Source organism: Excalfactoria chinensis, chromosome 21 (assembly GCF_039878825.1).
Source record: "Excalfactoria chinensis isolate bCotChi1 chromosome 21, bCotChi1.hap2, whole genome shotgun sequence".
NCBI lineage: Eukaryota > Metazoa > Chordata > Aves > Galliformes > Phasianidae > Excalfactoria > Excalfactoria chinensis.
The window spans coordinates 4,299,980-4,323,103 of NC_092845.1; the positions used below are offsets into that span (position 1 = coordinate 4,299,980).

Here is a 23,124-nt window from a genome sequence, read left to right on the forward strand (position 1 = left end):
TTTCTGAGCATTAATTATAAATAGCCACAGGAGTTCCAGCGCTTAGCAGAATGATGATAAATCCATGACACCGGTGGAGGGACAAGGAGTCAGGAGCAGAGGGAACGTGTGCCGGGCGTGCACGTGCACAAGGCAGCAGTGCTGGTTTGCACACCGTTATGTGCACAAGAGAGGCTTTTCACACTGCTGTGTTGGGGTGGGGAGAGAGAAACGGGCACATGATAAATTAGGCTCTGCCAGTCAATCACATTTCCTAAATGTTTTATATCCCCAAAGCTATAAAAGCAATATCCCTTTCTGGCCTTATTGGAGCCATTTCTGTAAGGCAATCACATCTGTCTCCCCGGGGATTTCAGCTGAACCTCGCCTCGGCTCCCCCTGCTTTTGTACTTACTCTGCAGCCTGCTCCCAGCCAAGGGTCAGAGCGTGCAAACAAATGGGGAGCAAGAGGGACAAACAAACAGCCCCCAATCAGCTCTGCAGCAGACACAAACTTCTCCGGACTGCCCAGCACAGAGGCAGCAGGAACAGGAGGGTTTCCATCTCTCCTACATGTGCTCCTCCAGATATGACATCCTGGGCTGCCCTCCTAAGGAAGCACAGCGACTGCAGAGGGCAAAGGGCCCTCATGCTGACAACACAGGGGCTGGGGGGGGGAGATGTAAGGGGTGTCCCCATGCTACAAAGCCCCCTCCCTATGGATCCCAGAGCTCCCATCTCCACTCCCCGCATCCCCACCTGTGCCGGAATTGAAGACACTGCTGCTGAGATTTAAGTATCATTGCCCTGTGGGCTCCTCCAGAGGAAGGCATTATTTCAGCTGATTGGAAAACGGTGGCGAAAGAACAGGTTCTCCATACAATTTGCTTCATATCCTATTAGTCGCAACACAATTACAGCGAATGCATCAATTCTTCGTCCCAGCAGCTCCTGGAAAGAGCCACCTATTAAAAGCTGGCTTATTAATGGAATTGTACAGCCAGGATTAATCGGGCCGCACCGGCCCTTTCCATTTCTCACTCCACAAGTGCTTTTGTTTGCTTAATAGGCTGAAGTAACTCGAGAACGGCACAACTCAGAGCTTCCCCCATTTGCTGCGCACATCGGCAGCAAATTTAATCTCTCTTTATTTTAGGGCATCGCTCGGGGATGAAACGCGGCACATGGCAGCAAAGACATCCAGGCACACAGCAGTCAGAAGAGGCATTTCATTTCCCCTCCGGAGAAGCACAGCAAAGGGGAATCCCATAAACCACCTACAAAAATCCCACACGGATTTGAAACACTGAGAACAAGAGCCGAAGCAAACCAGCAGGAACCAGCCAGGGGACCGATGCAATACCATCCCATGAGTGCTCTGAGAGCCCTCAACCGCCCCAAAAGAGCCCCCAAAGAGCCCCAGCTGCAATGCCAGCCCCATTCCCACTGCTACAAGTGAGAGCCGCTGTCTCCCAGCACAGATATTACGGTGGTGGCGAAGCCAATGCATGTTGAAGCACGGTAATATAGTATGACTTTCCCCTTTAATGGAATTTTTCTAGCCCACTAGGAAAAAAAAGACTCCATTAGCCCTACTACAAAGGCTCCTACTTATTAGTATTTTAGAACAGCGGCAAAAAACATTTCTTGAATCTAATTATTGCTGACAAATATGAAAATTGAAATCAAAGTTAAATTTTCAGCTACAGTGCCTCATACGGCAGCAGCTCCCGACTTCAGCATCAACACATTTGTTCTGCAGGGACGGAGCCCCCCCCCCCCAACAGCCCACCCCCCTCCAGCTCTGTGTTTACCAGCTGGCAGAGTGCAGCAAGGCTGGGAGAGGGCTTCAAGACGTTCATTCCTATGTCTTTATCCCCCCCACTTTGCCCTCTCCAAGCAAGGAGCTGCTGGGTGATATTAAATTCCTCGAGATCCAGGATCTGGGAGGGAGGGGGGAGAAAAGAGGGGGGAAAAAAAAGAGCCTTGTCAACATATTTCCTTTCTTCCACCCACCCCCCCCAACATACTGTAAAAATCAATCCCCTTTGTCATTTTGCTCTGCTTGTGTGAATGTTTAATGGCTGTCGAGGGAGATAATGATTGCTGCTAGGAAATTCATTTCAGATTTGCTATTTATAAAGTACTTGGTGCTCAGGTGGGAAATTAACATAAGGAAGGGGGAAAGGGACCGAAGCAAGGAAAGAAAAGCAGCAGGAGAAAAGGGATGAGACAGCAGGGCAGCCAGAGGAGCCCAGAGGAGGATGCGCCCAATATCTGCATCCTCACTGGGGCAAAGGGATGAGGGTCATGCATGGAGGGGAGACCCACATGGGGCACACAGGTGCTCCCCAGCACCACCAGCACCTCGCATGGGCATCCCTTGTGTGCATCCCCCAGCCCAGCCTGTACAACCCACAGAGCATCCCAGCTCCCCTCACAACCTGTTGCTGTGTGGGTGGCTGTGAATCCCAGGAGGAATTCCCAGCTGTGCCATTGCTGGAGCCGTACAGGCAGCACAACGCATGCAGCCATTGAGCTGCTAATTCCTCATCTCAGAAGTTGCTTTTCACTTTCTGATTTTTCAATAATAGGCTTGCTATGAATCCCTTAAGCTTCTGAAATAAGCCAAAAACCGCTTTTCCAGCCATTTACATAAACACAAGTGGATCAGAAGGAATAATCATAGTTTATGCATTATTTGGGGGCTTTGGAGCCGGCTGCTAATGTGATGTCAGGTTTTGAAGCTGAGAACCTACAACGGGAAGTGTTGACGGGTAGCAAAGCAGCAGAAAGCATAAACAATAAATAATAGCATTTTATTCCATGTTGCATTCAGTGACAGCTTGGCTGACCAGCGGCTCCCGCTGCCCGCAGCACTGTTCCAAAAAGAGCCTCATTAAGAGAGATGTCACTCATGCCAAAGCCAAAACCAGCCCTGTCGCTCCTTGGACTGCCATCAAAACCCCGGTGTCGGCTTCGGGGACCGACCGAGCAAAAAGCCTCATGTAGGAACCCTCTCATCTCTTCATACCATCTGTCCTGCAGAATAGGAATAAAGCCTGAAAGCAACCAAACAAACCCAGCAACTCAGCGTTATCCACCAGACAGCCTCCCAAAGAGGGGGGAAAACAATCCATACAGCCACGCTCAAAGGGCCAGATAATGCTGCAGTATTAATGAACCTTGCTTCGCACTTCAAGTGCTTGTCGTGCTTCCAATGAGGCGGGTTGGATTTGGCTTTCAAACCAGGTCTTTAAATCAAGAACGCCCGCTTCTGACAGAAGCAAAACATGAGCAGAGGGTCTGTTTTGAAGAAGCAATAATAATACTAACAATAAAGAAACGGAACGAGGCGCGAGACTGCAGGCTCTGCTCTACTGCTGGAACGCCGCCCTCGGATTGCTATTTTGTTTGAAATAACTTCACAACTTTGCACATAAGCAAGCTCGGATCTGGAGCAAAAAAAAAAAGATACTTGAAATCAATCCCTATTTCCCCCACGTTTTTCCATCCGTGCCTTTGAATGAAGAAAACTTCCCCTGTTTCCAACATTACACAATTTCCTGTGGGGTTTCCCACTCCTTGGCGGCTGCTGCTCTGCACTGTGAGTCACAGCAGGGCATACCTGAGGGCTTGGCTTAGCTTGGGAAGGAGCTCTCTTCATGCTCAATGGTGCTCAACTGCACTGTGGGGTAAAGACCCCATTTGTAAAGGGAATACAAGCTAGATAGAGCAGTGAGAAGAGAGGTAAGAGGCGCTGTCCCTATGGCAAGGTGAGGATGCAGCACGCAACGAGCCCAAATCACTGCAGGATTCAGGCAGAACCAACCTCCCACTGAATGGTTTGAGTTGGAAGGGACCTTAAAGGCCATCCGGTCCCATTCCCTGCAACGAACAGGGACACTCATAGCTCCGTCTGGTGCTCAGAGCCCCGTCCAGCCCGACCCTGGGTGTCTGCAGGGATGAAGCACCACCAGCTCCATCAGCACCTCCCCAGATGTTTTAAGGTAAATACTCAGCCACACTCCCCACCAGCCAGCCCTGCTCAGCAAGCGAAGCATGCAGGTGGAGGAAGGAAAAAGCAGAGGGGGGAGGTTGCAAAGAACGGAGCTCTGCCTTTAGTGGGAACAGCCAGCGGGACAAGGCGGGTCAAAGGGTCAATTAATTTACAACAGCTTTCAGCATCGGACATATTAACTGTAAGCGCATCAAAAATCCATGCTATCCTTCTTGGCAAGAGATAAGAGCACACTGAAGGCAGCACCTCTGATTTATTATTAACCAGGAGCGAGGTGCGTGCATGGAGAAGGCAGAGGGAAGTGGATGCAGCCCTGAATGTGCTAGTAGCACAGCAAGCACCACGCAAAAGGGGTTCTGCACCTGGGATGAGGGTGCCCCAGGGATGCTGTGATGGAGAGCTCATACTTCACACTCTTTGCTACTTGAAGGAAGGAGAAGATGCACACTCAGATGTGCAGGATGCCGGCTGAAGATGGAGACATCGGCACCGCTTGGCTTTCTGAATCCCAAAAGTTGGCATCTTGCTCCTCTTGGCCTCTAGTCGAAACCAAGAACTCCAGCCCAACTCACAGCTCCAAGGCAGCTGCGAGCCTTCGCCATCAACATCTGAGAGGGATCGTGGCTTGGTTCCACCGCGCAAAAGCGGATTTGACACCATGCATCAAAGGGGCACAACCAACAACCCCAAACCAATCACTGTCACCCTCCTCGGGGCTCTGCTCTAGTAAAGACACCCATTGGGCCTGGAAACAGGCAAAGAAAACGTATCCTCACCCGCCCCTTCAGAAGTTTGGGAAGAAAAGCCAAAAGGTTTTTCTTCTGACACCGTGGCCATAAGGACATCTCCTCCATGGCACATTGGCTGCACCTCCACCCTGGCTTATCACAGCCAGCCCTGCTTGCAGCCTTGACCCAGATCTGTCAAGTGATCAATTCTTCTTCTCATGGAGAAAAAATAAATTGGGGGGAAGGAAATCACAAATATGGATATTTTTAAGCAAAAACAGCAAGAGAAATAAACGAAGCAGACACTTGGAATATCAAATGCGCTCATCTCATGCACAACAGGGCGAGCACAACAGGCAGATGGAATTACCATCAGCCAGGGTTACTATGCTGGTCCAAATGAGATGAGCATAAAAAGTGGTTTTCACTGAGCATCAGGACACCCCAAAACTGGTGGCAGCCCCCAGAGCACCCAACCATTGGCAGGAAGGCTGCTGGGAGCTGCCTGGAACGGTCCCTCTGATACATCACAAACTCATCTGTACCTGAGAGGAGGAGCCTCGTGCACAGCACCCCCAGAGCTGCACCCGTGCATGGAAGCAGCAAGGGACACCTGCACAACCCCACCTGCAGCACTGCATGCAGCGCTCACACAGCCCAGCTCAGCCCCCTGCACGTGCCAACCCAACGCCTTCTGTTCCGCCCCATTCACGCACAGTGCAGCCTTCCCATGACAAAGGTCTGCTAGGGTTCCCGTTCACTCTGCTGAGTCTTAAAAATGTGCCAATTAATGCCCAGCAGCAGCCTGGTTTCCAGAGGTGTCGGATCCCTGCTTGCAGCTCCACTTAGAATCAACCAGAGTGACAGATGCTCAGCAGTGCTCCAAATCAGGCCATCAAGTACCCACACCGCACCCCCCCCTCTTTTATGTACTACACCTAACTAGGTTATCTAATCATGTCGGTATTGATTATTACTGTTATTACCTATTAAATAGCTATTTTCTGCCGTTGGGGTGAATATCACATTTTATTGACCCGCGTGGTAACCATTAAACCACCAAGGAAGCCACATCCAGCATTTCCCCCGGGCGCAATAAATCCGGGTGTTCACCAGGAGATGTCGATACACGTAATTTTTCTGATGCACATTCATTAGTGCAATTACCTCCGTGCGGGAGCTGCCGGGTTTCCCTCCATTCCACGTCACATTCCCCAACCCTGCCCTTCTCAATGTCTCTGTGCTGCCTCAGCCACGTTCCCCTACAGGAACCACCTGCAATCCGAGCAATTGAGGGGGCAGATAATTCTTCTGAGCGAGGATTGCTCGGCGTTATGATGTTGACACATGCTATTATTTTACATACCTATTGCAGCGCGTGAACTTCTTAGAATAAGGTCTTTATGCTAATTTGTAAATCAAATTCCCATAATTCTTGGCTTACCGATGCTAAAGGCCTGGCTAAATCTTTGCTGACCTTTTAGCCTGGTTAATCCCTTCGTGCATGGCTGAGTGAGGAGTTCCTCCTACCCCCTAACTGATTTTTGCACCTACCCTTGGGAAGCACAGCTGGGTGGCAATAAGGGCACAGCCAAGAGCATCCCTCTGCTTTGGCAACAGAGAACGTGGCCTCCAAGCATGCTCCACCATCCCTACTGCCACTATTTCACATCATGCACAAGAGCTGTGGGTCGCTGCATTGCAAGCACTGCAAGCACTGCAAGCACTGCAAGCACTGCAAGCATTGCAAGCAGCACTCATCCCCCAGCAGTGGGGCTGGAGCCCTTGGCTCCCTACATGCCCAGCACCAAGGGAAAGGGAAAGAAAACCAACAACACAAAGCTGCAAACCTATAGATGATTGCATAAATACAGGCGCCCGAGCACTCCTGAATTACCCCACTTCACGCTCCTCTCCACTCTCAAGCGCACTCACCAGCCACTCTCCTTATTGTTTGTTTGGCTGCAAATAGGTAAATGACCCGGAGTATTGACAAACTGCCGCAGAGGGCAGCACGGATCTCTCGAGCTGTTTGGAGTAGCGATGTGCAAAACAGTTGTTGGTTGGTTGGGTTGGTTTTTTTTTTCCCCCCTCTCCTGCATGACAACAATTTTCGTGCTTTCAGCCACAAACCAGTTCCACCATCAGGTAGGAAAGTTCCAATTCAAAGACATACTGTGAATAGAAAGATCACGACAGCAGCAGGGGGGGCTGCTGCGTATCTGCCAATGCACACACACTTGGAAATGCACACGTTCCCTCTGGGGCTGAATGGATGCCCAAATTGCTCAAAACACACTTGGAAAGTTCTTGCTAAAAACCAAAAATGACTTCTGCTGCTAAGTTCATTTCCTTGCCGTGACTCTTTCAAACCCAATTATGCAACGCAGCCTCCCATGGGGATCCTCTTCCATACAGCACTGCTGACCCAGCACTCCCCCCAGCATCCAAAAGCTGCCCAAACTTTTGGCTGCCCTTTCCCCCCCACCCCATGGCTCTGTCCCCCCACCTCCCCAACCCACACTGTGCTGCAGCTCCAGCTGCTCCCACCCAGCAGTGACTCAGGGCCTTATGGGACCCACACTGCACGCAGGGCTGAGTGCAAGGGGGGGGCTGGTGCAAAGGATTTCAGTTAGGGGGAGGCAGCCCACCCCCCCCCCCCCACTGCTCTGCTGCAGAGAGGAATAAAAACCGAGAGAAAGGGGAAAAAAAAACCAAAAAAACTCAACTTTTTGATCTGCAAGCTTTGATGGGAGAATGAAGAGAAGCATGAGAGATGAGCAGGGAATAGAGCTGCAAGGAGACAGAAGCCAGCACTAAAAGAGGCACAGATTCTGCATCAGGGAAGCGAGGAGAAGGATGGAGATGCCCACCGCCCAGCCTGGGCTCCCCATGGAGGTGGCAGCCCTAGGGGGAGCAGGATGCAGAGTGCCAGCATTCCCAGCAGCATCACAGGCAGCGGGAGCCTGAGGAGGGCGATGGGAGGAAGGCGAAGAGGAGCGATGGCTCGCTGTGTGCTGTGCATGCTAAGCAGCCCGCACAGCTCCATCCCAGTAGCTCTCCCTGCAACAGCGGGCTCAGCAGAGAGAAGTTTGAGTGCTGCCCGTCTCCCCTTGCTTTGCTGGGGCACAGCCCCCAGCCCCACACAGCGTCCTGCTGCATAGAGGGTGAACCAAGCAGGGATGCTCAGGGCACACGGCACCCAAACGCTGCCCCCTGCCCAGCAGGACAGCTGCAGCTTTCCCACTGCAATGCCATCCCCTGTGCAAACACATCCTCATCTCCAGGGCTGCCTTCACCCCTAAGCCCCCCCCCCCAAGGCAACCGGAGCCCTCGGGATCATACAACCTCAATGGGGCTTGGGGTGACCAACTGGCTGCATCCCCCTTTTCTGCAGCCTGAGCTGTGAGGGCAGCCGGTGCAGGATGTGACCCCCTGCAGGGAACCCTGCTCCTACAGCCCCTCCAGATGGCTGCGAGGAGACTAACGCAGACTGACAGCCTGGTGCTGTTGGCCAGCTGGGGCCGGCTCCAGCCTCCACCTCCCCCCCCCTGCTTTGCTATATTATATATTAAGTGTATATTTATATACACACACACATTACATATTTCTTGCAAATCCCCCCCAGCGGCCGCAGGGTGTGAGCAAACAGCTCGTCACCAGACCACAAATTCCCCAACTCCTCAGCCCTCGGGTTGCACCGAGTTTTTGGGACGACCTTGCAGGCAGATCCAGCAAAGCAAAGCCGAGGGAAGGGGGGGGGGGGGGGGGCTGGCAGGGGAGACAGAAAAGCAGCACAGAAGGGCCACGAACGTCCCCGTGCCCACTGCCTGTTGGATGCACGGCTCCTGCAGGAGCCAAGTTGTGCTGCTGGAGATGGCAGAGCTGCACGGCACCGCCCAGCATCCCCTCTCCCCAAAAACCAAGAAGTTCTTCCATAGCACAAAGTGGGGGAGCAGGGGGGGTTAGCACACAGAGGGAGATGTCACCGTGCTGCATCCCCCACAACTCAAAGGACAGGGGGACCCCCTCCCAGATGTCTCTTCCCCCCCACACGCACCCCCTGCTGGGGGTCCTCGCCCCCACGATGTCGGTATGGGATCACGCACCGCCGCCCCCCCTACCTTGGAAGAGGAGGAGTGCGGCCATCCCGGCGAAGATCACCCATGAGACGGGGTGCTGCATTTTCGCCTGGGCCATATTCGGAGCTGCGTGCTTCCCCCCTCCTTCCCCCGCTCACTGCCTGCCGCCAGGGAGACGTTTAAAATCCAGCGTTTCCCGGAGCGAAGCGCGGAAAAATAGGAGAGGTACAAGAAAATATATATATATAGGAAAAAAAAAAATAGGAAAAAAAAAAAAGAAATCCCCACAAGGAAAAAATAAATAATAGGGGATAGGGAAAAAAAAAAAAAAAAAAGGAGAAAAAAAAAAAAAAAAAAAAGGAAAAAAAATCACCGCAGGATGGGGGGAAATAACTGAAAAATAAAAAAAAAAAAAAGGGGGGGAAGGGGGGAAGGGGGGGTCGGAAGGGGCGGCAAGGTGCGACGGACAGGCGCTGCGTGCCCGCCGCTCCGGCCCGCACACGCCGCCCGGGCTCCGCACGCCGCCGGCCGCGCACCGCATCCGCCCCGCGCCGCTCATTGGCTCCGCGCAGCCTCCGGAGCCGCCCCGCTCCGCTCACACCGCAACGGCAGCGCCGCCGCGGGGCCGCTCCGCGCTGCCCCCCCTTCCCCCCGGCAGGTCCCGGCTCGGTTCCGACCTCAGGGACGGCACTGTACGACCCCCCCCTCGTGTAGGTCCTGTGCCATAACAAACTCCTTGCTAGGTGCCTCTGCAGGTGATGGTGCCTTAACGCTGCTGTGATGCTCTATCTGGAGCCCATTCCCTTCCTCTGACCCTAAAAGAACCAAAACCATCTTATCTGCCCACAGCACCAGCGTGGGCCCGGAGACCAACACCATGCATTGATCCTACCCAGCGTTTGTCCCACACTGAGAAAAGTGGAAGCAGCAAACCTGGAGATCCCCTCCTTCCCACCAGCCAAACGTATAACGCTGTGCTAAACGTTCAGCGTTTCATTAGTGGTGCATTCTGTTGTTTGAGGTGACTCACAGCAACATCAACCAACGTTACAGGCAGAAAAAATGACAAATAAATATATATATATACACATATATCTTGGCTTTTTACATTGACTCCTCAGAGCATTCCCAAGTCTGAGCTGCTTGCTTTGCAATTCAGGTCTGGCCAGGAACTTCTGCACATCCAGCTGTGCTCCTCCTGCATCGCTGCAGCCCAGGGGGCTCCTATGGGGCACATCTGACAACAGCTGGCCAACAGTCACACCAAGGGCCAGCACCCCACACAACCCCATCCCAACACAACCCCAGCTATTACAGCACCTGGAGAACCACCTCCTCCAAAACCCAAACTTCCCACTCATCTGCCCGAGCAGAGCAGCTCACAAGCAGCTCACAAGCAGCCCACAAGCAGCTCACAAGCAGCTCACAAGCAGCTCACAAGCAGCCCCTGTGCTGCGGTGCTCCTTACAGATGTGCTCCATGCATTACTAATCCATACAGCACTCGTTCAGGGCACGTCTATTTACCCCATGCACTGCCTTAAGGAGCCTTGTGCCATGAGCTGACCCAGTCCCAGCCGTGGCTTTATTTCACTCACATTTTCTTTTCCCAGAAGGAAATGCCCCATTTCGTTCTATTTCTCTCTTCTTTTTTCCCACCATCCCTCCACATACACACCTATAATTACGCTATGCATTACAATAGCACTCACAAGCTGCTGATAAGATCCCAGCTCCATTATGCGCACCCGCTCAAATACAATCCCCTCCCTTGAGCTGCTGGAGTCAAAACAGAGAAAGAGAAGTGTTGAGACAAGAGCAAATTGCTCGTTTTATGGAGGGAAAGAAAGCAAAGCTGGGAAAGGCCAAGTCAGCGCTTGAGGTCAGGAAGGGAATTCCCACTGGTGACAGAGCTGAAGCTCTCCCCATTGCCACAGCTTCCCCCACTGCCCAAGGTGACATCAGGGTGCCTTAAGGGGATGCTCCCACACCATCGGAGATGACAAGTAATGCACGCAACGCTATTTTCCCTGCTGAAGGGTGGTGGAAAGTCACACAGCCTCCCCCCCCCCCCCATAGCCCCACTAAGGCTCTGTGGCACCTTGCACACACGGAGCCAGACAGACGAGCGCTGTGCCCAGCTTTGCTCCTTTAATTACACCTCCTACGGGCAGGAAAGATAAGCCCAAATGGAGTGACTGCGCGGAGGGAGGAAGCCTATAAGTTATTCATAAGTTCAGGCTCAAGCTCCTCTCTTGCTTTCACTCCATGACACCTTCAAAACATATTATTCATCTATTTTTTCCTCCTCTGGGAAGAGAGATGGTAATTGTAGTAAATACATCACTGCCAAGCCATGCCTGCAGCCCATGCGGCGCTGGGTCGGGATCGAAAGCAGCCAGCGCTGGTGAGGTGCATGGAGATGCCCAGGTTGCATGAAGGACATCCTGCCGCTGACAGCACAGCAATGGGGAGAGCCCCCAGCAGCCCCCCATCGCAGGGTGCACACCTCCACACTGCTGCAAACCAAACCCTATGGGCCCAACCTCCTCCACTGCCCCCTGACAGCATCATCTGTGGTCATAGCAGGGAGGGGAGGGTGAAGGCACTGCCATAGGGCGCATTGGAGAAGAGAGAAGGCATGGTTTTATTTGTCCTAATTCCCTGGGAGGTCATTTCCTGCAGTGCCCCTGGCGCTTCCCCAGCCCTTTCCAGCACATTTGATTCTTGTGAGTTCTCTTAATCTCATCTCCTCCGTTGGTTATTGCTCCTTCAGTGCTGAACTCAGCAAGATCGCTTCTGTTTGGAGAAAGATTAGCGCTGAGTACATTAAACACAGTAATGCCATGTGCTAACAGGGCAGTGGGCCACCACCCCGCCCCAGTGCCCAGAACAGCCTCCAGCCAGGGCTGCTCGTTCAGGGCACATTGTTTTCCCTTTAAATTTGAACTACATGCTGAGGGACAACGTGATCTTCATGGTAGAAGAAGCAGATAGAAAGGGCAGATGGATGGAGAAAGGGCTTCGTCGAGGTGCACATTCAGACATGGGATGGCTGCTTGCAAACCCAACAACCTGCCCAGCCCCGCTGTCAGTCCCTAAGCATCACAGGGATGCACACACCTGATGCATGAGAACCACTCATCTGCATGACCCAGAGAACAAAGCTCTCCCAGTTCTAAGACGCAACACAAGTGAAACCAATGGGTTTGGACCCAGCAAGTCAGCAAAAATCTGCTCACCTTTTCATTTGCTCCTTCCCCCAGACAAACCGGATTCCTTATTCCCACCATTTACAGCCATGGTTTTCCCACACGGTCCCTTATCACAGCTCACAGGGCTGTTTACCCACGGATTACAAGCAGGCAATAAGTCCACCCAGGGAAGAGGCACTGCTGCATGGGCCAAAGCTCTGCAAACAGATGGCTCGAGGAGACAGAGGGGCTTTGCTACCCTGTGTGGATGTACCCGTTCTTGAGGGTGACCCAACCATGCACACCTCTACGTAACTTGGTATTTCACCCCCATTTTGCCCTCTCCAGGCCTTGGAGAGGGAGCACAGACTCATTGATCTGTTGGGCATGGAGGGAAACAGAGGAGCCCACAGTCCCCTCTGTGTCCCAACACCTGAAGAGCTGGAATGGGCCGAATGCATCCCCCAAAAGGGGGAAGTGCAGGTAGGGCAGCCCCACAAGGAGGAGCAGCACCCATTTAGCCAACAAACCCCCTGCCTTCAGAAACCCCTATCTGCATGTCCAGACACCCCAAAAGGCAGCACTCCCTGCTCATACCCCCCCACCTCCATCCCCCCCAGCACTGCTGGAAAATCAAATGTAGTAGAAAAAAAAGGAAGGAGAAGAAGAAGAAAAAAAAAACCAGAAAGAAAAAGAGGCAGCTCTTGTCAGGAGCATCCAGGAGCACAAGGAAGTAATTTTTCTTGCCCCGTTGCAGTTGGACGGCGTTGTTTACGTCTGCGTGAGACGCTGCATCCTTTCTTCTCCACCGTGCAGCTGGAGCATCAGCAAATTGGAGAGGGGAGACACGGGGGGAAGGCAACAGCGACTGAAATTGGATCCTATTGAATTTTCAATAGGACACCAAAATATATCCATATTTCAGCCTGCGTTTGTACGGATATCCAAGTCAATGGAGGGATCCGTGAATAGCTGGTTCTGAATAATTACAGAGGGGGGAAATCATCGGAATAATTAGCAGTTGCTACCAGAACATTCAGGGAAATGAAATGCCGAGCGGTGTTTATTAAACAGCACTTTATTTTCAGTTTAGGGCGGTTGGGAAGAAATTAGGTGGCAAATACACAGCGGCACTGAATGATTGGGAAAGCCTGGGATCATTAAGATCATTCAAGCCGCATCGCCTGGCCCCTCCGTTTCTGCTCATCTTTATGCCTTTCCTTGGGGTTTCTCCCCTTCCTTCCTTGCACTGATACCCTTGCAAAGATAACCTACAGTCCACCCAGTGCTCCACAGCCTCAAACGCTGCCTGGCGTGGGCTAAGCTTTCTTCTGCCTTTGACAAGAGCGGAAGCCACATAAAATTACTGCACAGCAGAAGGAAAGAACAGCAGAGAGACTGAGAGCTACCAACAGGCACAAGCCTTGCAGCAGCAAAGGGCTGGCTGGCAAAGCAGCAGGGAGGACACACAACCCATATACGAGAAGCAGGCAGGCTCTACGTTTAGGAAGGAACATCACTTTTTCAGCCTCGTGGATGTTTTTTGGCACGGTACGGAGTAAAATAGGGCAGGGGAAGAAGTAAAAGAAATAAGGATCAAAGAACACATGAGATTCAGCAACACACAGTCCCAACCTGGGAGAGGTCAGGCCTTCATCCCCACCGCCAGACTGAGGTGTAATGAGGACACTGGAGCAACACAGAGAAAGGAGCAGGGCAGCACGAGAGGCCACATCCCCACCTGCCCCCACCTACATGGTGCAAAGCAACCTGACATGGATCAGCACAGGAAAGAGAGATGGAGTTTTAAGCTCCAGCACATGGTTTAGATACCTCAAAAGATTTCACGCCGTATTTCACATGATTCACATCACTAAGCTTCTCCCTTCGCAATGCAGGAGGAGAGAAGAAATGAGGCAGGTCAAAAGCCTCATAAGCCTGAAACATCTCCAGGTTTGCAAAATCACTTTCGGAAGCTTCTCGTTCTGGATTGAACATGGTTATCCAATGCCAGCCAGATAAAACCGCGCTCCCAGAATCCCAGAGCGGGCAGCACCACCACAACAAAAAAACACCAACACAATAAAAACTGCCTCGAAAGCTGGGAGAACAGATTGATGCCCTCCAGACACGTATAATCTTGTAATCAGAAATAAGTCTGCCCTACCTTGGGGATGTCTTCTCATTGCAGCGATCCTGCGCAGCCAGGAGCATCTGTCAGCCAGCCTGGTCCAGCCTGCAACAGGGAGAGGATGCTCACTCATACAGACTTGGACTGTTGCTTTCTGATGTAGTTATTGGGGGGAGCAAGACAAGGCATTTTAAAATGATTTTTGTACATTAAGTCATTCGATGCATAGAAACCCCCCATCCCTCCTCACTGCACTGAGATGGAAACAAATGGGAGTTGGACTCTGCGAGCCCATTGGGTCCATTCTGACTCCAGACATCACAGAATCGTTACAGTTGGAGAAGACCTCTCAGACCCCCCCCGATCCAACCCCAACCCATCCCCACTGCCCACATCCCTCAGCGCTGGCTCTGGAACACCCCAGGGATGGTGACCCCAGCACCCCCTGGGCAGCTGTGCCAATGTAGCACCAGTTACATTATTCCAAGAGACTACAGGAAAAAACACAGACTTGCTATTCAGCCGGAACATGAAGTAATTCTGCAGCTTATTGACATCTATGCCACATCCCTCCGCCCTACCTTATCAAACCCATACAATTCTAAAGCAGTGCAATGCTTTTCCTTTGCACCACCTCTGCAGCGAGGCTAACTTCCAGCATTAGGAAAAGCAACACAACGGAGCAAGCATCCAAAACAATAAAAATAAATTAAAACCCCTAGAGCACACCGAGAAGAGTTGTGGCTTCTTTTACTGCATTTTCCAAGGTGCTGTTTAAACACAGAGCAGGGAAGGTACATAAATACATCAGCTCGGCCCCCTCGGGCTCAGGGCAGAGCTCTGCAGGATCACCCCTACAAGCAGCACAGCCATGCAGATGCCCCAGATGCCTGTAATGTGGCTGCGTGCCGTTCCTCCTCCAGGTACTCCAACTTGAAAGGCCCCAAAGCAGAGCTGGGTCTCTGCAGGAGGCAGCTGAAGGGCCCCCTCCCCATTGGAGTGGCTGCAGACCACCTGGGGAAGCAGCTCACCCATCAAACACCTGAGCTGGGGCAAAGCATCCCACATGGACCAAGGTTGGTCAGAGCTCCCACCCTGGCTGGCTTCCATAGAACAGAGCACAGTGCAATGGGACAGGAGGAGAATACACACTTGGAAATGCCTGCCTTGGTACACACACACACAGAGCAGCGCCTGGGGAGGACCCTCCACCCCCACTGAATGCAGGAGCAACACAAACACTGTGTGAAAAACTGAAAGCCTTCCTGGAGATGTCAGACCTTGGACCCAGGTGTTCAGGCTGCAGTAATTGGGTGACTCATTCATTAAAGGAAACACAGCTTAAAATCTATTATACTCCTTAAAGCCCAAATGCTTCCCCCCTCCCTGGCCCAGCCCAGCAGCAGCCCTGTGCTCAGTGGGATGGGGCAGGGGGGGCACACACGTGGCCTTATCCCAGCCACTCCATGCTCAGCCCTGCAGAGCTCTTTTTGGTTTTCTGCTGTGTTTGTATTTGAAATAACAAGCAAACGAGGGAAGCAAGAGAGGGATGGAAGTGGAAAAAGGCTCCAAGAACAAATGGCTTGATTAAAAACTAACTGAGATAAAGGACATCGAGAAACTCTTTGGTTTGGGGGAGAGAAGGGAGAGAAGTGTGGGTGGTTCAGAGACTAAGCCAGGTGTTAGACACAGCGACAGGCAACACCTGAAAGGTAAAGGCAGGCAAATCAAATGAAGCACAAATGTTTAGCAGCGAGGGTGATTAACCTTTAAAACAAACTACCAATGGCAGCCCTGCATGCAGCATCTCCTGAGATGCATAAATCAACCCCCAACACCTTTTTGGAAGATGTATGTTCTACAAACACGAAATCTGAGGCTCAGGAAAGAACCATCTAATGACTTTCCAGGGCCTGGTTATGTGATCTAAAAGTCCCCTCTGGCCCTAAATTCATTGCGCTGCTGCAGCTGATCTGGAATTGATCTCGGGAAGCAAAAATCCTGCATGGCCAAGCAAGGAATGAACAAAGCCCAACCACTGCCCCATGTCCCTGCTTGCTGTTTGCCCACAGGTGCCGTAACATACAGACAGGTCACCCCGCTCCTCAGCAATGACAGAAAGGAAAACACTTCAGAGCAGTGTAAATGCCATGGAGGGGGTGGCAGCCTTGTGCAAAGGGGGAGATGGTGCTGCAGCAGCATGACCTGCAGGCACCAGGCTGGGGCATGCTACAAACAGGGAGCACAGCCATGCAGAGCTGCTCCTCGCCTTTGCTGTCCATTGACATCAGCAGCTCCATTTCCACCTCAAGACGTTGCTCTTCATTGGCTCTGGGTTCATCTGCCCTCCCGCACGCATTTCCCTGCACTATTTTGCAGCAAAACTCAACAGCTCAACCCACATCTTTCCCCTCCAAGGAATTTTCCACCCCGTCACCACCACCCCAGATGCAGGTTTGCATCCCCAAAAAGTCCCTTGCAAAACCCAGCGGTGAGGATGCCCTGAACGTACCAATGGGGGTAAATTAAACGCATCCATCTCTCTGCAGCTCACAATGGCACCGTTCCTACCCTGCACACAACTTCACAACAATCAACCTAATTTATTTCCATAATAAATGGAAAGCCAACTTTTCTTTTGGAGCAGCAATCAGCGCTGAGCGCTGCAGTGCTTTTTGTGTGTCTGTTGGTTTTTTTTTAAGGCAAACTCTATTCAACTCATTCTCTTTAAATAAAATGATTCCTTTATCTATTATTCATTTGAAATACAGAAGGAGGACACAGGAGACCGTGGAAGCACACAGTTTGTTTCTGAGCCCTCTCGAATAGGTTTTAAAGCACAGAGCTTGGAGTTTGGTAGTTAGGAACTCGCTGTTTCCATTCCCTTTATGATGTTATAACGTGGCCCATCACTCCAATGTCCACATGCAAATGCTGGCAGAGCTGTGCTGTTTGCTTGTTGCTGCTCACAGAGGTTGGCTATCTCCTATGTACAGCACAGGCTTGCAGGGCATCCCTCTACTTTTCCATATCAAATGGGAAAGGGTGCATGGGTACAAAACCGCATCAGTTGGGAGATTCAGTCCAACTGCATGGCAGGAGAAGGGGGGACTCCCAGCAGAGGGCTGAGATGCTGCACCCCCACACCCAAAGACCCCATCCCATGCAGAGCTCTCCCTTCAGTCCTGATGGGATCGAGGGTTTGCCTTCACCTCCTTACACGTACTTATAAAATACATGCTATGTACGCATATATACACCCAAAGCTCCCATTGCCAATGGAGAGAGGCCAGCACCTCCAGAGGGCAATTCATCTCACCTGTCTTTCTGGTAGGAAATAAACGGCCCCTGGGGATGCCTATTTCTGTCCATAGACCAGGAGGGAGCCCGAGGCGACCAACCCCAGTGCTGACATACAACTTTCAACATAGAAGTCAGAGCAGATTAATCCAACCCATTAAAAAAACCCATCTAAAAGGCCTTTAATTCTGGCTGTCTTAATTTACCAGTGCTTTCCCAGCACATCCAGCCCCACGCAGACCCACACGCTGCTTTTTCCCTTCATTTCTCCCACTTTTGATGGGGCTTTTTACTCTGCCACACCTCCCAGAGCATTAAATATGAAATAAGAATTATCCTCACTTGGAACTTCCTCTTGGAGACCAAGAAAGTGAAAATGTTTGCCTCGATTGCATTCTTGCCAGAGTTCTCAACACACCTGGGACACAAAAAAGCTCTTCCCAAAGGAAGGATGCATCATTATCTTCATTTGGAGGATGAGGAAACGGCTGAGTCATGAATAAAGCACAGGAAACTGTAAGCTGCTGCTCTGTCTGTGAAATATACCTATATATACATCTATATATATATATAAACCTCCACACTGGGTGCAGCCCCAGGGCCCTGCCTGCTGTCAGCACCGCTTCCCCAGAGGATGAGGACTGCATGCAGCTGTGCCACATCTGGAGTCACAGATCTGGCTGGTGGCAAACAAGTGCCCAAGAACAGCGTTGTGTTCTGTTAGTGATCTCAGTCATCCCCTGCCTCTGATGACACCTGCCCATCCCAGAGGCACTGTGGGGCTGCATGTGGTTTTCTCACTGCTTTCCTGCAGCAGCTGGCACGTCAATGGCTCCATTCTGCACAGCCCACGTGCCCTCTGTGCTGCCCCTGCAGGGGCAGCAAGTGCAAGGCTCACATCCAGCCCTTCTGCACAGGACGGAGCAGCCCGCAGCCCATGCAACATCCATCTCACACACCAACCAGGTGCCTCTCAGGGGCTAATTAGGCTCAGATCCCATTCAGTGCTCATGGGCACATTTCAAACCATCTCCCACAGCCTCCACAAGATGAAACCGGCCCTTGGGCTGCTCATCTTTTGTTAACTGCAGCTGTTCCGGAGGTACAATGGAATCTGCTGCTCAACCACATGCCAGCAGGTGGATGCCTACAACACTATCCCTGCCTGCATGCGGTGCTGCTCACACCGCAGCATCCCTGCCCTCCGTGCTGCAGCCCTGCAGGTGGGAGCCACAGTCTGCAAATAGGGAAGAGCCAAAGCAGCTGCTTCCTGCAGCCTCCTGTCTCCCAGACCCTGCCTGACCCACTCACTCAGCTGAAAATTACAGGCTAACCTCCCCCCTGCAGGAATTCAGCTTTCCTGTCTTCAGCATAATGAAGTGCAGGTCCATAAAGCACGCTCCCAGCATCACCTTGCAGCCATGCATGCAGAGATCCCCTCAGTGCAGATCTAGGTCAACGTCCAGCAGGACAGGACAGGGCCAGCATTGACACTGCATCAGAGAGCTGAACAAAGCAGGCATCTGCTGTGGAGGTAACACAAACCTCCATCTCTATCCCATCTCACAGCCAAGGCATCGCTGCTCCTCCATCCTGCTCCATCAGCACCCACTGACCCAACACTGAGCCCCAGCCCGGCCATCAATGGCTGTTGGTGGTCTTTCCATAAAGTTTGCCTGCAAAGGTTTCATTAGGCTGCCTCGCAGTCATTACATCAAGTAATGGAAAACATCCATCTCCTTCAGCTCCTCCACAACAGCCAAAGGAAATTGGTCTGAAGAGTGTTAATCAAGCTATGAAAATCATTGGCAGCTCGCATCTTGATGAGGAGAACCCAGCTTGTGTTCAGAAGCACCTGGGGAGGAGCTGTTCTCCCCCCACCAGAGCTCACTGCATGCGTGTGGGGATAAATGAAGGCTTCGCTGCTCTCCTAGCCTGTAAATAAGCAGGCATAGGATCACTCAGGTTGGAAAAGACCTCGAAAATCCTTAAACCCAACCCCAGCCCACCCCACCACATCCCTCAGTGCCACAGCCTCACAGCTCTGAACAGCTCCAGGGCTGGGGGTCCCCCCACTCCCTGAATGCCCACAAGCATCACTCACTGCTCCCCAGCTTCCTCCACCTTCCGTACCTACATGAGTCGCAGACTGGAGTGAGTAAAGGTCCCAAACCTGCACAGATCTCCACACAGCAGAGATGTCAGCATCCTTAACCCTATTGGAAGCTACAACTCCTAAGGAGGAACAGACCTGAAATCCAGCACCAGCTTCAGTTCTCACCCAGACCCACCCTGGCAGGCGGCTACATGTGCTGACCCTACAAAATCATTGCAGCAAGCCGGGAACTGAAACGCCTTTCTGTAGCAGTCCTTCCATGTTATTTTAGCAGCTGCTGTCTTACAGACTGCTGGAGTAAGAGATTAATGCTTTAATTATACCATCTGAAAGCCGGGAGGCTGAGCGTTCCAATGGTATACAGCACTGACTCCTGGCACTGGTGGATCTGGAGGGAGTACACACTAAAATCGAGCTGGAGTCCAAGTGAGGAATAAAAGTGGAAAACGTAGTAAGACAGTAATCAGAATAATGTGATTTTAATGCTCAATATCTCACAACCAGCTGGGGCTGGAAATTAAAGCTTTGTGCTCGTTGCAAGTGGGGGGGGATTTTGTCTTGCAAAGTCTTTCCTACTCTCATCGCGGTGTTCCCAATGTTAGGGTTGACAAAGCCAGCCCTGCTCCTGTCAGCCTGCACACGGGGAGGCAAACGTCTCTCTCATCTGCTCTGCACTTGGCTTTTCTGCTCCGTTTCCATATCAGAGGGCTTGGAGGCGATAGCAGGACTGCCTCTCCTGCTTCTATTTTCTCGCCGAGCTGTGATCTCGACTGGAACGCGGTGTGCGAGCGACTAATTCCTTCCCCTCAGCTGTGGGGTCCGTCTGTAGCACGTGGGGCTTCTGTGCTTTGCCACTTCCCTTCCCAGCGCACAGCTGAGCAGGAGAATGGGGCAAATCAACCTTTTCAGAGCTGCATTCATCTTTCCTCGGCGCTTTTCAACCACGGAGCTTTGCAGCCAGCACAGAGCTGAGGCTGCCCTCGCTTTGCAAGGGATGCTCAGGGGCTGCAGCCCCAAAACCATCAGGGGGGGAAGTCGAACACTGAAACACCTGCACTGTGCTCAGCTGAAAGCAGAACAAATCCTGCCCTCGTGGCCAAACACCCAGCTCCGATTAACAACATTTTCTGCACTGCAATCTGCTCCTATGCCCCAAAGCAAGCCTGCTGGACCTGCCTGCCTGTTTGTTCTGAAAGAGTTGCATTGGGAAACACCAAAGAATCAAAACATCAGCCCTGCACAGGTCAGGATTCAGTTTCTGCAATGCAATGTCAGGAGTGCACCGGGAGCACCAGCCCACAGATCCTCCAGAACGCAGCCTTGGGCGCAGCAAACTGATGCTAACCATGATCAAAAAGGAAACTTCGGGCTCGCTCTGACAAAACCACATCCTCTTAAAAACTAATTAAAAACAAAACAGCCCATTTTGCCCAATCTATGCTCCAAAGGCATCATGAGACAGACTCCCCAAGAATCACATTGCAAAGCCCAATCTGAGCTGCTGCAAGCTGTCCTTATCGCACTCAAACTCTTTGCAAAGAGCAGCAATGCATTGGCACAGGCTGCCCAAGGATGTGCTCTGGAGCTGCACGGATGTGGCCCTGGGTGGATGTGGTCAGTGTGAGCAGTGGGAAGGGTTGGGCCTGGGGATCTGAGGGGTCTTTTCTAACCTGAATGATTCTGTGATTCTTTGCATCTCTCCTCAGAGCCGCAGGGAAGCTGCAGAGGACACCAGAACAATCTGAGACGTGCTGCACCGAAGAGGAGATGTTGTTTGGACTGAGGGGACGCAGACGAGGAGCAGGAGCCCACCAGCTGCTCGTCCTTTATTGTAATGGAGCGGCACAACGGATGCAGAAGTAATTTCCTTGCATGGCTGCCTGCACAGGACGCGGTGAAGTGAACCGCGCTGCGAGCCAACATGTGTACGGCTGTGCCTATGTGCCTGAACACGCATGCAAACAAGCCCTGCTCCTCCAGAGCCTCCCATCAGCTCGTTGCTGCATCCAAATGAAGCAAAACACTGTTTACCAATATTTCTAGAGCTCGCTGCAGCCAAAATACAAGATTTCTGCTTTGGAGGCACTGCTAGGATTACAATGCCTCCAGCACTGGCTTCTTGTCAGACTCTGCAAAGGGGAGACCAGAGCACAGCACAACCAAGCAAGGACAGGACCTGCATATCCCAACTGCATCTTGCTATGGCCATAGAGAGGGGTCCTGCAGCCCTGCTGAGTCCTAATGCAATGGGTGGAAGCTAAACAGCCCAGGGGGAAATGGAGAACATGAGAGCAGAGCCTTCCCCCAGACAAAACCCCAGTTGGGTGCACAGTGAAGGGCAGTGACTGTGCAGCCACGCAATGCCATGCATGAAGCAGGAGCACCTCAACAGCCACACTGCAGCAGGGCTGGGCAGCTGCACACAGCGCTGTGCTGCCCACGTGGAGGTAACAGCTCAGGGAAGCAGCTGCTTGAGTTGGCTGCACAAACCCCTCAGTGGGTCAAACCCAAATCCTCTTCTCCCAGCGCTGGTGAGCTGCAGATGCTGCCAGGAGTGGGGCCAGGAGAGCAGCCTGCCTGGTTCTGACAGCAGCCAGACACACTTTGCTCTTGGAGCTGGCAGCACCTGCTTGTTTCCATTGCCACACTGATGATGTGGCATCACCCCATGGTGACACACAGGGTCTGGCACCCACGCGCTCTCACAGGCCGTGCCAAGGAGCAGCGAGGAGGCATTAGAGCATCACCTCACCTACTGGGCTCAGGAGACAGCAGCAGTGGGCACTGCACTCAACCCTCTTCTTAATTAAGAGCGCAGGTAGTAAATTGCAGCCTTTTATTCATGGACAGGTGTGTGTCTTTGTCAGAGGTTCTTGCTTAAATCATCCGCCTCGTCTCCAATAACAATGTTAACGATGCTCAGCGCCGGCTCTGGACTGTAAAACATATTTCCCTGATGTTTGTTCAATAATTCCATGAGAATTAAAAACATCTATTACCGGCTGCAGGATGCTAAGAGGCCCCTGGAGCAGAGAACGGGCTGTAACTCACTCGAGGGGCTCAGCTGATGCCACAGATGCTGTTGTCCCAGCAGCAGCTTGGATGCTGCTCGTAGGCACAGAGCTGGATGCCCTCAGCTATAGGCATGTCCCTGGGACAGCCCCCAGCTGCTCTCTGCTCTCCCATCACTGCCACAAGCACCAGGACACAGGGCAGCATCTCCCTTAGCACAAAGCATTGCAATACACATCACATCCCCCATGCTCAGTAGGAGGAAAGCTGCTAAGGAAAAGGAACCACAGAGGGAGGGAGGATAACTCCAGGTGTCCCCAAATGTGTCCCAAGCATCGTCACCAAGCTCCCCGAAGCACACATTTAGCACCCAGATCCCAAGCCACAGGATGCAGAGCGCACTGCCTCCACGCAGAGCAGTCCCCATCCCTGTCACGACTTCTGGCAGCTCAGAAATGTTGTTTCTGGAAAAATATTTATCCTGCTAATGAAGCCGAGGCAGCAGCAGAAGCCCCAGAAGGTCAGAGCAGCGCCTGCTGCAATCAGCTCCCTTCACAGCTCC

General features: G+C 52.1%; 1 protein-coding gene across 3 annotated transcripts in view; it reads right to left on the bottom strand.

Annotated features, from left to right (window-relative positions):
* The window catches only part of LOC140261379 (protein CEPU-1), a 219,655-nt gene extending 210,325 nt beyond the window's left edge, over window positions 1-9,330 (bottom strand). Inside the window, exon 1 of one of the 3 annotated variants that reach the window (XM_072354737.1) lies at window positions 8,853-9,319. In XM_072354737.1, the coding sequence (XP_072210838.1) occupies window positions 8,853-8,928 (76 nt within the window). In that variant the 5' untranslated portion in view covers window positions 8,929-9,319. Of the gene's footprint in view, window positions 1-8,852 lie in introns of all 3 variants that reach the window. The other 2 variants (XM_072354730.1, XM_072354731.1) reach the window with 2 other exon arrangements.
* Window positions 9,331-23,124: the final 13,794 nt, after the last annotated feature.